Below are 14,924 nucleotides of genomic sequence, written 5' to 3' on the forward strand. Positions count from 1 at the left end.
GCTTTTGTCCCCTCCAGACCCGCAGGATTTGGGCTCAGCACAGAATTCCCAGAATGGAGCCCCGAAAAGAACATTTCCCACGGGAAAATGAAAAGGGGGAAACACCAGAGCCGGAGGTGATGCTGTGCCCTTGGACAATTCACCTTGGAGCCAACAAGAGTTACAGAATTCCTGGTGTCTCCTGTGCCCTGGAGCTTCTGTCAGCACCCAAATCCCAAATCCCAAATCCCACATCTCACAGCTCCTCCTGCTTTATCAGGGATTGATGCACCCAAATCCCAAATCCCACAGCACCTTTTAATTTACAGGGAATGATGCACCTAAATCCCAAATCCCACATCACCTTTTACTTTCTCAGGTATTGATGCTCCCAAATCCCAAATCCCACAGCTCCTCCTGCTTTCCCATGGAATGATGCACCCAAATCCCAGAGCACCTTTTGCATTCACAGGGAATGATGCACCCAAATCCCACAGCACCTTTATCAGGGAATGATTCACCCAAATCCCTCATCCCACAGCTCCTCCTGTTTTCCCAGGGATTGATGCACCCAAATCCCAAATCCCACAGCTCCTCCTGTTTTCCCAGGGATTGATGCACCCAAATCCCAGAGCACCTTTTACTTTACAGGGATTGATGCACCCAAACCCCAGAGCACCTTTTGCATTCACAGGGAATGATGCACCCAAATCCCACAGCACCTTTATCAGGGATTGATGCACCCAAATCCCAAATCCCACAGCTCCTCCTGCTTTCCCAGGGAAGGATGCTCTCAAATCCCCGCCAGCCTCCAGCCTCTGACGGGCATCGGCGGCTCCCAGTGAGCGCAGCGAGCAGAGGCTGTGCCCAGCCCTGGCAGAGATTCGGAGCCCGGAGCCAATGGGAGCGGGGCTGGCACAGGGGGGGATGCTCTGGGCTCCTTTTTCTCTCTCTCCTCCCTCCTCCAGACCCCCCTCGCCTCCCTCTCACACAAAAGCTGGGAATTCGCTGACTTAGGCTCAGCGAGCTGCGGGAGGAAAATAAAAATAAAATATCTTAGGAGGGAGGGAGGGAGGTCATGGAGGAGCAGAAATAACCTCAATCCGTCCCTGTCTGCCCCGAGAAAACCGCAAAAGCTGCGGCTGCTGCGGGCGAGGCCGACCTGGATGCAGCCCCACGCTCCTCCATCCGCATCCCGGTCCAGGGGCTGCACCTGCTGAGCCGCATCCATCGGGAGGAGGAGGAGGAGGAGGAGGAGGAAGAGGAGGAATGCCGAGCTGGGATCGAGGCAGGGTCGCCTTTGTTCCCCGCTGAGCAGCAGCAGCGGTGAGTGCGGCTCTGGGTGCTGCGGGATCGGGGATTTGGGGGCATCGCTCCCTGATAAAGGAGCAGCGGATCCAGCCGGGATTTGCTCCGTTGTTCTTCTCCTTTTCTTCTCCCTCCATGACGCGGCCGGGGCTGGCAGGGAGCAGCTGCCAGAGGCAGGGAATGGGGGGAGGAAAGGTTGGATTTTCCAGAGATTTGAGGGGTCTGGTGTAGGGAAGGCAGGAATGGAGCCAGACCTCGCTGAGCCGCGGGGCTGGGACCATCCGGGAACGACAAACCTGGGAGTGAAAAACCTGGGAGTGAAAAACCTGGGAATGACAAACCTGGGAATGACAAACCTGGGAATGGCAAACCTGGGAATGGCAAACCTGGGAATGGCAAACCTGGGAATGGCAAACCTGGGAATGGCAAACCTGGGAATGGCAAACCTGGGAATGGCAAACCTGGGCATGGCAAACCTGGGAATCACAATCCTGGGCATGGCAAATCTGGGAATGACAATCCTGGAAATGACAAACCTGGAAATGACAATCCTGAGAATCACAATCCTGGGCATGACAATCCCGGGAGTGACAATCCTGGAAATGACAAACCTGGGAATGATAATCCTGGGAGTGACAATCCTGGGAATGGCAGCAGGGAGGGAGGGAGGGAGGGAGGGACCCTGCAGTGCTGGCAGCGAGCTCTGCTGATCCCAGCCTGGAACGCTCAGGGATTCTGGATTCGTTCAGCTTCATCCCTTTAAAGCAAACACAGCCGGATTTATCTCCTCCAGATCATCCCAGCCTCCACAGGCAGCAGGAGAAGCTCTGGGAGGAGCTGCCATGGGGACACAGCAGCCCCAGAACCACCCAAACCCCTCATCCTAAAAAAAAAAAATATATATATATATATTCCTAAATGTTCCTACCCAGCCAGTGGCTGGAACAATCCCCAGTTTGAGGATCCTGGATGCCAGGAATGTTCCTGCATGCTGGGCCCAGCACAGGAGCTGATTCCACCTGAGGATGCTCCAGAGCAGATCAGGCCTGACTTTGTTCCCTCGGGGCTGGGAATGGGGTGTCTGCTCTCCCTGACCAGCCAGGATTGGTCCTGAGTGCTGAGCTGGGCTTTGCTGGGAGCTGCAGGCCCAAGGAATTGGGTAAAAAAAGATTGAATTTCTCTGTCTGGCAAAAAAAAAAATTAAAATTGGACATATATAAAAAATTATATCTATATATTTTTAAATATATGGTTCTAAGGGACTCTGGGGTTCAGTGTGGGTGAAATCCAGGATTGCTGGGTCTGAACTCATTCCCAAAGTGCAGGGGAAAGGCCAGACTGGGAACACACCCCCAGGCTGAGCTGCTCCAGGGTTTTGGAGCCTGGTTTGGATTACCTGGAGTGGGGGTGTGGAATCAATCCCTGTGAGGCCTCCTCAGGAATCTCTGCAGAACCAAGGCCGGGAATTTCCATCCAGTCCAGGAATGTGGGATCTGGGAATCAGGGATTTATCAGGAGATTGGGATTGCAGGAGGAGCAGGAAGGGAAAAACGAGTGGACACAATTTCTGCTCCCCAGGGACATGAGCTGGGATCCAAACAGACCCCAGGGCCAATCTCACCTCCTCCCTCTGGTCCCAAATGTGTCAAGCAGCTCCAAAATCCCGAATTTTGTTGCTTTTTCCCCAGACAAGCAGCACTCACCCTGCTTGGCACCTGTGGGGCTGCTCCCAGCTCGGGGTGCTCCGTGCCAACCTCTCTGCCTCCCCTTTCCAGCCTGAGCCATTCCTGGAGGGATCTGCTGGCTCCAGCCCCTCCCTGGGAGCCATGGGGACCACGGAGGCCACGCTGAGGATGGAAAATGTGGATGTGAAAGAAGAATGGCAAGACGAGGACTTCCCCAGGTGCGTTCCCCCCCCCCCCCCCCCCCAAAAAAAAAAAACAAACCAAAAAGAAAAACCAGGAGAATTCTAAATTTTTTTAAAATTCCTGTGAGAAACCATCAGGATGTGCAGTGGGAGGGTCCTTCCCACAGACACAACAGGAGCCTGAGCTCCAACAGGAGTTCAGAATTTTTGGAGCTGCTCTGAGTGTGTCAAAAATGTTGGGGTGCCTTTGGCAGCCCTGTGTGGGCAGGGGAAGGAGGGAAAGGAGCTGGGTGTGGAGCACAGGGAGGCCAGGATGGGTACAGGGATACACAGAGGGATGGAGGCTGGATGGATCCATGTGGGAGTGGATTTCTGGATTTCTGGATTCATGGACTCCTTCCCAGGCTCTGAATCAAGCAGAGCCTTCCCAACCAGAGCAGCTCTGCTGTGCCAGGAATTTGCCATTGGGATGCAAAGAACCCAAACGGGTGCCAACCTGGTGGGAAAGGAGGTGTGGGGGTGACAGGAGGTGCCCAAATGTCACCTCCCACCTTCACATCCACTCCAGCAGCTGCACGGAGGTGCCAAAACCCTGAATTCCCAGCCCCCACCCCCCCCCATTCCCAGCATTGTTCCCCTTCCAGGCTGCTCAGGGTGGGTTTGGATTCTCCCTTTGCCTCTCTGGGGACATCCCAAACTCACCTGGGCACATCCCTGCTCCAGGTGACCCTGCCTGGGCACGGGGGGATCTCCACCCGTCCCTTCCAGCCCTGCCAATTCTGGGATGAATTTCTGAGCCCTGCTGGAGCAGCTGCAGGTGCCCGGGGGCTCTCAGGGCTGTCCTAGCCCCCTCCAGCTGCAGCCCACAGAGCATCCCAGTATTCCCAGCCCTGGAGAAAGGGGCTCCTGTTCCCCTGGGCTGAGCCTGGCTCTGTTCATCCCAGCTCCAGCTGCAGCCCTGTGTGAGCCCCTCTGTGCTGCATCCCACAGCACTGGGTTTGTCCTTCCCTGGCGTTCTCAGGCTGGATTTTATTTTATTTATTTTTTTATTTCTGAGAGCAGAGCTGCTGGATCTCTGCCAGCCTCAGGCTCCCCCCTGGTTTTTAATGGAGTAAAAGGAGAGAGGAGTGAAGAAAAGGAAGGGATGGATGGGAATTGTGGGAGAGACCTTAAAACTCATCTCCTTTCCAAGAGTGGAGACTCCTTCCACCAGATCAGGCTGCTGAGAGAAAATAGACAGGAAATCGAGGTGTAGAAAAGGAAAATATTGTCCCAGAACTCCCTGGAAAATCCGGGATAAAGCTGGTCTGGCTCCGGGACGCCTCGGCACCAACCCGAGCATCCCCTGGGAGCTCTGTCCCAGCAAACTCCGCCCAGGCACGGCCAAGCCTTCCAGGGAAATCTCTCCTGGAAAAGCCCCCAAACCCCCAAACCCGAGAAAACGCCTCGGAAATGTAATCTGGGAAGAGGCAAAGGGATGTGAGCGGGGCCGGGACGAGGCTGGAGCCCTCCCCAGCCTCCTCCAGAGGGATTCGAGCAGGAACGATGCGAGACAGAGCCCAAAGAGCCCCCAGGCGAACGAGGGAAAGCCAGCTGGGTTCTACTCGCAATAAAAATAAAGAAATTGTCCTTTTCCAGCCGCTTCCCCGCTGGAAGCGTTGGAATAATAGGGCAGAGGCTGCTGCATGTGGGACAGCAGCTCTCCAGCAGCTGATTTGCTGCAGAGCTATTTTTGCCTGCCTGCCATTAGCCAATCTTGCCCCGAAAAGCAGGGGAAGAAAAAAAAAAAATGGAAAAGCCACATCCTAGACAGAGATCTGGGCCGGGAAAACAGAACCCAGCCGCTCCTTGAGGACACGGGGCGACATTCCCGGGTTTTCCTGGGAAGAGGAAACGCGGGAGCAGCTCCGGCCTGGCCGAGGGGGAACCGAGCGGGGGGAACCGAGCGGGGGGAACCGATTCCCCGGGGCTCAGCCCTGCCCGGCTCTGATCTCGGGCCCGGCTCGGCCGGCCCGGGGCGGGGATGCCGTAACCGAGGAGCGGGCGGCGCGGAGCGGGAGCATGCTCACTCCTGCATCCATCCCTGCATCCATTCCTGCATCCATCCCTGCATCCATCGCTGCATTCATCCCTGCATTTATCGTTGCGTCCATTCCTGCATTTATCGTTGCGTCCATTCCTGCGTCCATTTCTGCATCCATCGCTGCATTCATTCCTGCATCCATCCCTGAGTCCATCCCTGCATTTATCGCTGCATCCATCCCTGCATCCATTTCTGCATCCCTCCCTTCATCCATCCCCTCATCCCTCCGTGCCCGCCCCATCCCTGCGAGCCGGGGCTGGCCCGGGACGAGCCCGGAGCAAAGCGGAGCCCCCCGAGCTCAGGAGAATCTCTGAGCCCCCCCCCCCCGAGTCGGCTCGGGAGGATTCCCGAGGGCGGCAGCAGCCTCGGGGCAGGTAAGGAAAGGATTTTCTTCACTCCCTGCCTGTGCTCAGATGGATCCCGGGCTGCCCCCCTTCCCCTCCCCTCCCCATTTTGATGCTGTGTCACCAAATCGTGCCAGGCTCGGATAAACAACGCGCGGGGACAGCGACAGGAGCAGCTGCAGGGGCGCGGGGATTTTTTTCCCCCCGGGGTCCCGGTGCTGCCCAAGGCGCCTTTGATCGGGTCCTGAGCTCTCATCAATATGCAATGACCGGCAGCAGAGGATTATCCCTTAATCTACATATTTATAGGGTTTAATTTGGCTGGCGGCAGCGGTGTCACGACAGCAGGAAGAGGAGCGGGCTGGATCCTGTCTGTCCCCGTTGTCACCTCCCTTCCTGTGTGGCTCCTCACCCCTAAAATCCCCGAATTTCTCCCAGTTCCGGTTTTCCATTTGTAAAATCCAAATCCAGGAGGGTTTTTACAGCTCCTGCCTGGGCAGGGAGAGCTGCCAGGCGTCTGAAGCACAGATTTGACAACGTGAGCTTGTAGAGTTGGTGGGACTTGGTCAAAAAATGACAAACACAGAATAATTCCAGGAGACAGAACCAGCCCCAGCAAGAATTAAAGGGAAAAGCACCCGGGAATGTCCAGGGTGGGCAGTGGACGGTCAGGCTCAGCCACATAAAAGGTTCCTCTCCATAATTCAGACCCAAATTCCCACTTCACTCACCCCAGTGCGGGTCAGAGCAGCTCCTGCAGCCCCCAGAGGGTGACAGCCACGCCCCGTGGATTGATTTCAGCCGGGAAAACTTTTAAATCCATTGATGCCTCCAGCTGGAGGGGCTGTGATTTGAACCAGGAGGATGCAGGAGCTGAGAGGCTGCAAATCCCAGGAAAGGAGTGGGGGGGATCAGCCCCTGGCTCCAAAATAGGGGTTGGAGTGCTGGTGGCTGGATTTGAGCAAGGAATGAACCCGATCCCAAACCTGAGCAGGGGCTGGGAGTCACGCAGTGGGGCCTGAGGTGAGGGCTCAGAGTCCCTACAGAGAAAAAATGAGGATAATATAGAGAAGGAGAACTTTGCTGAGCTCATCTGGGGTCGGGATTTGCTCCCTGACTGGATTTTTCATCCCTTTGGGATAATTTGCAGGTTAGTGAGGATTGCACAGATCCTGGGCTGCTCCTGGGCAGATTCCCTGTGGGAATCCCAGGATGGGCTCGCTGGGAAAAGGCAAAGGGCAGATCTCGGGTTGGGGTGGAGTTTTTTCCCTGCTGTCTCCGTTCTCTGGGAATGACTTCACCCTAAACATCCCCCGTGTGTTTTCCCGTGTCCTGCAGGCCTCTCCCAGAAGAGACAGGGATGGAGTCACTGGGAAGCCCCACGGAAGATGAGACCACGTCCTGTAAGTACCAACCTTCCCCAGAGCCTGCAGGAAAATGAGGAAAAAAGGAGGGAGAAAGCCTTGGATCGCCCACAACAAAAAAATCCCCCCCAAAAAAATTCCCACCAAAAAAAAAAAAAAAAAATGGGAGAAGAAACCAGCAGGGATTCGGAATTGTTCACCTTTCCTGAGAAGCTGGAGGAGGAAATTGGGATCTCAGGGATTTGGGCATTTCCATCCCAGTGCCTCCCAGTCGTGACCCACCCCCCTGGGGGTTCCAGGTCCATATTCCCAGGGTGGAATTATCCATGATGATGTCTTGCTCTGTGGATCCCTGTCAGTTTTTTTTTGGTTTTTTTTTTCCTTTGATCTCCAGCTCCTCCCAACACGTTGAATTTTAACGGGGCCCATCGGAAGAGGAAGACTCTTGTTGCACCCGAAATCAACATTTCCCTGGACCAGAGCGAGGGCTCCATCCTCTCTGACGACTTCCTGGACACTCCCGATGATCTGGACATCAATGTGGACGATATTGAAACTCCTGACGAGACAGATTCCCTGGAATTCCTGGGGAATGGGAACGAACTGGAATGGGAAGGTGAAAGGCTGGCTCTGGGTGAACATTTCCAGGGGTTGGGGTGGTTTTTAGCCTCATTTTAAAGGCTAAAATGAGCAGCTGATGGTTGATAAGCAGAGGGAGGTTTTAAAGCCGTTTCTATAATATTTGGGTGAGGTTTAAACCCATAAATTCACACGGATCAAGGCTGGAGGTGAAACACGATCAGAGCATCGCCAAAGCTCTTCTCGCATTCAAGGCAGAACTCTTTGTCCCTTTCCCAGATGACACCCCCGTGGCCACGGCCAAGAACATGCCCGGGGACAGCGCAGACCTGTTTGGGGACGGGGCCACCGAGGATGGCAGTGCCACCAACGGGCGGCTCTGGAGAACCGTCATCATCGGCGAGCAGGAGCACAGGATCGACCTGCAGATGATCAAACCCTACATGAGGGTGGTGACACACGGAGGTGAGCCTGGGGACACCCCCCAGCCCGGCTCCCTCATTCCCCTGATTAGGGAAAAAAAAAAAATCTCTGTTTGTTTGGTGTCTCTGCGTGGAGGAGAAGCACAAATGTGCTCAGATGGTGCTGGAAATATTTAGTGATTGTGGAATTAACAGGCTGGAGGGACTGTAGCAGTCCCTGAGGTGCTCCAGGGTCTCCACACATGTGCAGTCAGATCTATTTCCAAAGCCCAAGCAAAGCCAAGGAACAACCCAGCTTTAAAACCCCGAATTTGAGATTCCTTCTCTGAACCCCAAATCCACATTACAGCCCAAACCAGGAGGAAATCTCACAGGGAGAGAGGTCTGAAGAGAGAAACGTTCACCTGGAGCTGAGCAGAGACACAAAACCCACCCCAGGAGGAAACTCCAGTGCAGATTTCCCCTCAGCTCCCACATCTTTCCCTGGAAAATGTTCCCTGTGTTTCTTTGCCAGGATATTATGGAGAAGGTCTCAATGCCATCATCGTGTTTGCTGCCTGCTACCTCCCGGACAGCAACCTGGCTGATTATCACTACATCATGGAAAATCTCTTCCTGTGAGTGCCTGGAGGGGGGGGACAGCAGGGTGAGGGAAACGACACAACAGCTTCTCTGTGTTCCTGGTGTCAGCAATGGCAGCTGGCAGCAGGCCTGGATCCCAGCCCAGCACTCCCAGTGTGCAGCTGCACTGGTGGGGCTCCAGCTCCCAGTCCAACAAGCTCAAACATTCCAATATATTGCAGTTAATGATGTGAGGATGGACTCCCAGCCGGGCTGGAGCGTGGCTGGGACATTCCTGCAGCTGGGCAGGGAATGGAACTGGGGTGTCCAAACTGGGACACCCCAGGAGAACAAACCTGCTCCAGGACCTGCAAGGAAGGTCTGGAGCTGTTTGAGGGTGACATAAGGGTGTCACTGGTGGGGGTTTTTGGGGTTTCTTTGGGATTTTTGAGGTTGCTCCTGCAGCTCTCAGTGATGGAGCAAATTCCCCAGCCTTGCCCAGATGGAATTTTGGCTCGTGGGGAGCTCTCAGACCAGCGAGGTAGAGACCAGCACATGCAGAAAGGCACAAACCCATGGTTTATTCTATGAAGGCTTCCTGTCTGCACATACCCACGGCTGTTGTTTTACAGGGGTTTTATATCTTTGGAGGGTTTGACAGTTTGCACCAATTACCAAGGGAATTCTACTTTGTAACCAATCCCTGAGGGATTTTACATTCAAAGCTGGCCTATGGATACTAAAAGAGAATGAACCACTAATATTGAATAAGATAATAATATAAGAGGGTCTAACAACGGGGGGAAGCTAAATTCCTTTTGTATTTGTCATTTCACAGCCATTCCTTATCTTTAAGCTATGATTTTCCAAGGGGCTTGTTCTGAGGGTGCAGGGAGACTTTATTGAATTTCTGCTCCCTTCACACAAGGGCACTTGAAGAAATGTTAAAAGGATGTTTTTGGAGTCTCATTTGGGTCCTTTCTGCTCACCCCCTGGCAGGTACGTGATCAGCAGCCTGGAGCTGCTGGTGGCTGAGGATTACATGATCGTGTACCTGAACGGGGCCACGCCCCGCAGGAGGATGCCAGGCCTGGGCTGGCTCAAGAAATGCTACCAGATGATCGACAGAAGGTGAGGACCAATCCTGGTGCTGGGATCACCGTCCCCATCCTAGAATTGAAAGGAAAATCAGATGCTGTTCAACAGGAGTGAGCCTGACCCCCCTCCCACATTCCTTACACCCACCAGGTGCCAGGAGGAACCTCAAAAACCAGGCAGGGCAGGGATGTTTCCACTATTCCAGGTTATTCCGAGCCCTGTCCAACCTGGCCTTGGAATATTTTGGTTTATAAAGATATTTCCAGATATATCCTGCTGAGGGATTTTACCTGTCCACACCACACCTGTCAGAGCCCAGCCCAGCACGGGGGAGTTTAGGAAATGTGTCACTCTGGGAATGTGACACTGTCCCCTGACTCGTCCCCAGGCTGAGGAAGAACCTCAAGGCCCTGATCATTGTCCACCCATCGTGGTTCATCCGGACCGTGCTGGCCATCTCCAGACCCTTCATCAGGTGAGCACAACGTCCCCACACACCCAGCAGGCTCTGCAGTGCACGTTTGGAATCACAGAGTTGTGGGAAATCCTCAGTTTGGAGGGATCCACTGGGATCACCCCGTGTGACCCCTGACACCCCAACAATCCCAGCCTGTCCCAGAGCATTGTCCAAATTCTCCTGGAGCTCTGGCAGGGTTGGGAATGTGCCCATTGCAGGGAGCCTGGGCACTGCCCAGCACCCTCAGGGGGAAAAATCCTTTCCCTGATGCCCATCCCAACCCCCTGGCATGGCCCCTGTGCACACACACATTGACAGAGCTGGGGAATTCCAGCTTGGGAATTCTCTCCAGGCCTGGATTTCTCCTGACTCTCAGCTCCATTCCCAGGCTGACAAGCTGACTGCAGCTTCAGTTAGGGAGGAGTCTCCCAGGGTGACAACACGGTGACAAACAGAGTGGAATTCATCACCAACATTAACCCCTGGTGTCTTTCCCGTGGGACACATCCTGAGGTGCTGTCCCAAGGATGTTTTTCCCAATTGTCCAATGAGCTCCTGTCCTGTCCTGGCTGCACTGACACACTTTAAATCCGGGCTGGCTGTACAATAAATTGGCCTTTTTTTCCCCAAAAAGAGCCCCGTGCTGCTGTCCTTTCCCTCTCTTTGCAGCACAAGCCCCAACCATTTTCTGGTGTTTAATCCCACAAATCAGATTTTAAGCTCCCCCTTAGCCAGGGGTGACCAAGATGAAGCTGTCACTTGTCCTACATCCCTCTGAGAGTTCCAATGACAATTCCAGGGGTGTTTTTAGGAACCACTGGGGTGGCACTGCTCTCTCTCTCTCTCTCTCTCTCTCTCTCTGTGCCAGTGTGAAGTTTATCAATAAGATCCAGTACGTCCACAGCCTGGAGGAACTGGAGCAGCTCATCCCCATGGAGCACGTGCAGATCCCAGACTGTGTCCTGCAGTGAGTGCCAGAGGGAGCCTGGGGCTCTGGGGAGGGCCAGCACAGAATCCTGTGTGGGATGGAGTCAAAACCCAGGGATTGGGAAGGCAGAGCCTGCAGCAAACGTGGTCTCAGCCGAGGAAGAGCCTCAGACTGTGGCAGCTTGGAGCTCCTGTCCCCCTCAGAGCAAACACTGAATGTGACTAAAAGTGATCAGCAGTTTAAAGGATGTTTTGTGCTCGTTGCAGGTATGAAGAGGAGAGAATCAAGGCCAGGAAAGAAAGGTGAGATGAATTTGGGGAGGGGTGGGATGGAGAGTGGCTCCTGTCCGAGGCTCATCCATCACCCCAGAGAGGCTCTGGAGTCTCCCCCATTCCCACTGGGGGATGATTCCCACTGGGATTTGTGTTTACAGGGCAGAGGAGAAACAAGACATGGCTGAGAGGGAAAGGTAAGGATTGGTTTATCCTTGGTTTATCCTTTCCTTGTCTTTGGGGCTGAGAACAACCCCAAAACCCCCTCGGGATCCAACAGGACATTGCCAGAGAGTTCAGGAGATAAAAAGGCTGGAACTGCAGGGAAAGGAAATTCTGGAGGGGTTTGGAAGATAAAATCCCTCACTAGGATGACGTGGCTTGGTTTTGGCCCTGACCACTGACACAGCCTCTCTTCTTATTCGAATTCCTGAGGGGAACAGGGAAAGATCCACTGGATGAGGCTGAATTATTCCAAGAAATCGCCAGGAGCTCAGGACAGAGGGGAGGGATTGGTTTGTGCTGGACATTCCTTTATTTTGTCCTTTTGTCCTCTCTTTGCAGCAGGCCCGTGCCCCCAGCAGAGGATCAGGAAACCAGGTTTGAGCTCTTTGTGTGTCTGGGACAGTTTCCATGGCATTTGTGATCCATGAAAAGCCAAGCCTGGGTGATTCCCCCAGGATCCCCCAGCCTGGTGTCACCCCAGGATTGTCCCCTCTGCCACCACCCGTGTCCCCCAACACGCTTTTGTGAACGATTTCACCCAAATTCACTCTATTTTTGGTGTTGTTGGTGGTGTGGTGGCAATAATAACATTTTTTACCTCAGTTTGCTGCCTGAAAATCCCTCCTGTCTCTCTTTTTCTGCCCAGCATGTCCTGAGTGGGAGCAGCACGGAGGAATGGAGTAGGAGAAGGAGCAGCCTGGCACTCACCCACCTCGAGGACCTTTGGGGACAACACCTTGCCACCACCTTCTTCCAAGTCCTGGAAATCCTGGAGCTGCCTCTTCTGCCTCCGAGATGCAAAGCCCTTCAACCTTTTGGAAATAAATTTCTTTTAAAAATGAAAAAGAAGAACAAAACCCAAACAAATCTCCCCCCCTCCCCAAAAAATGAAGCAAGAGCAGCACTTTACAGGCCAGGTTCTGGTGTGTTTTGGGAATGATCTGTGGACAGCATTGGCACAGTGCAAATCCTCACTGTGTATCCTCGTGGTAAACCAAGAGCATCCTCCAGCCCAGAAAGAAAATTTATTTTTGGTTTAAATGACAAACCCTTCACTTGCTGCTGGCCAGCACGGAGCCTTTCTGCACCCCAGGATCCTCCAGGACATCCCAAAAAAGCTGCAACCCCTGGGAATGACAACTCCAGGCAATGGAAAGAGCTTTTCCCTCCTTCCCACGGCCAGTGTAAGGGAGTTCCTGCCCAGGGCAGCACTGCCAGCTTCCATCACCACCTCTTCCCCTGTGACTCTGTCATCCCAAGGGTTCCTCTTGGTTTTTTTCCTGGTTTTTCCCGTTTTTTTTTTTCTCCCTGGTTTGTCCCATCCTGGTGAACGTGGCACTCTGGAGGGAGTGGCTGCCCCACAGAACCTTCTGAACACACCAAAAGGGTTTGGGTTTAGAAGGAGCCTTAAGGACAGGGAAGTTTTCCACGCCTTGTCTTCACCTCTGGACAATCACTCGCTGCTGATACCTCCTAGGAGCTGCTAAAATGTTGGAATTTTCCCTCTGGGGGGGTTCTCATCCATCAGCATTCCCACCTGGAATATCCCCGTGGGGAGTGCAGGACAAGGGCTGGGCTCTGGGTGTGACCTCGACTCTTGGAATTTGGAATTTGGACTCGTGAGGATTCTGGGAGCAAAGGAGAGATGGGGGAAAGAAATGAAGGAACAAAAGTCTGGGCAAAATTCTTTGGGAATTCCTGATTTCAGAGGCAGAGCCTCCTTGCATGGGCTCAGGATGGATCCCTGGAAGTGTCCAAGGCCAGGACTGGGTTGGAGCAGCCTGGCACAGTGGAAGGTGTCCCTGCCCAGGACTGGATGGGATTTAATTCCCTCCCAATCATTCCAGGACTCCCTGATTCCATGATCAGGTAAAACCCCTCTCCAAAACCTGCAGGTGAAGAATTTTCCCTGCCCATTTCATCACTTCAAGGAGAATTCTGGCACAGCAAGGTTTTTCCTGCAGGTGGGGATGGCTCCTCTGGACACACAAATTTGCTTTTCTCCTCCTTTCAGTGAACAAAATCACTCTGGATGAGATTCCTTCTTCCCCTGGATGCTCCAAGGAAGCACCAAAAGCACTTTTTAACCTTAATTCTCATTTGAGACGTTCTCCTCACCCACTCCAGCTAAGGATGGATTTCCTGGCCACGCCTTTGCATGGAAATCAGAGCACTGCACCCACAGCACCAACCCAGAGGCTGAAGATGGAAAAAAAAAAAAAAAATTCCACATTCCATCTAAAAAAAAAAAAAAAAAAAAATTCCACATTCCATCTAAAAAAAAAAAAAAAAGCACCAAACAAGCTCATTATAAACCAATTATTGACAAAATTTTCCATGCTGGAGCACCCAGGATGGCACTGGATGGGATTTATGGTCCTTCCCAACCCAAGGCTGGAATTTTATAAAGAATTCTGTGCTTCAAGGGAAGAAGGAGCCTCCAGGTGTGTGTGGAGCTCGGGTTTATTGCAGGTGACAAATCCCTGCTCTCCTGAGCTCCCAGCTCTGGCTGGGGACAGAAGCAGCAGCCAGGAATTCCCAAATTTCCACGGCAGAGCTGGGATCCCTGTCCCTGACTCTGTCCCAGGGCACAGGGTGAAGGAAAGGCTTTGCTGTTAAATCCATTTCAGTTCAGACTCTGAACAATCACAAAGCTCCTCGTGGACCCAGAGTTTGTGATTTTGAGAACATTTCAAGTCGATTTTTCTCTTTTTTTTTTTTTTTTAATTTTTTTTTTTTAAGGATTTAGAGACAAACCATCACCTTTCCACCAAGAAAGTGACCCACGCTGGGCACTGCAGGGGAATTTTGCAATTATACAACGAATAAAGTGGATAAAATGTTGAATGATGGGTTCAAAATGCAACTCTAGAAAGATTTTGTGAATCAAAAAAAAAAAAAAAAGTTCAGAAACGTTGCTGTGATGGAAAACAAGGATGTGGGAGATGAGGAACCCAAATCTCCTTTCACGTGGGGGCTCTGGATGCTCTGCAGTCTCCACACCAGAATGTGCTTTTTTGGTTTTTTTTTTTAATTCCTTCCTAAAATCATTCTGTCTGCACTTTCAGGAAAAAAAAAAAATACAGAATGAGCAGATCTGACCATGAAAAATCACATTTTTTCAAGTAATTCCTGCAGAGCAAGGGAATTTGCAGCTGGGAAAAGAACAGATCCCAATTTCCCTTCACGAGATGGAGGCAGGCACTTGTTTCCATAGAAAAAATCAATTTTTAACTTCTTGGAGCTAATTTTTGTTTGTTTGTTTGTTTGTTTGTTTTTAAAAGTGCCCTTTGTGATGGAGCACTCCAAGTGGTGTGCACTAGATTTTAATTTTTCACAGAGTTTTACAAGCATGGATGAATGGATGGATGGATGGATGGACACGTGGAAAATGTTTTTATGTCTTTTCAACACAGAGAAGAACCTGCAGCCCCATC

The 14,924-nt window shown here is 52.5% G+C and overlaps 1 protein-coding gene across 2 annotated transcripts; it reads left to right on the plus strand.

Annotated features, from left to right (window-relative positions):
• Positions 1-898: 898 nt before the first annotated feature.
• ATCAY (ATCAY kinesin light chain interacting caytaxin) lies at positions 899-12,363 on the plus strand. Of its 2 annotated transcripts, XM_088179164.1 has the most exons (13): positions 899-1,305; positions 3,063-3,190; positions 6,920-6,984; positions 7,340-7,561; positions 7,804-7,989; positions 8,461-8,563; positions 9,507-9,638; positions 9,994-10,080; positions 10,931-11,029; positions 11,257-11,292; positions 11,424-11,459; positions 11,827-11,862; positions 12,134-12,363. In XM_088179164.1, exons 2-13 carry the CDS (start codon positions 3,114-3,116, stop codon positions 12,141-12,143), a joined length of 1,089 nt encoding a protein of 362 aa, XP_088035290.1. In that variant the 5' UTR covers positions 899-1,305; positions 3,063-3,113; the 3' UTR covers positions 12,144-12,363. The 2 variants fall into 2 exon arrangements, with proteins under 2 accessions (XP_088035290.1, XP_088035291.1); XM_088179165.1 differs by lacking the exons at positions 899-1,305; positions 3,063-3,190 and adding an exon at positions 5,222-5,611.
• Positions 12,364-14,924: the final 2,561 nt, after the last annotated feature.

Source organism: Sturnus vulgaris, chromosome 26, assembly GCF_052056855.1.
Source record: "Sturnus vulgaris isolate bStuVul1 chromosome 26, bStuVul1.hap1, whole genome shotgun sequence".
Taxonomy (NCBI): domain Eukaryota; kingdom Metazoa; phylum Chordata; class Aves; order Passeriformes; family Sturnidae; genus Sturnus; species Sturnus vulgaris.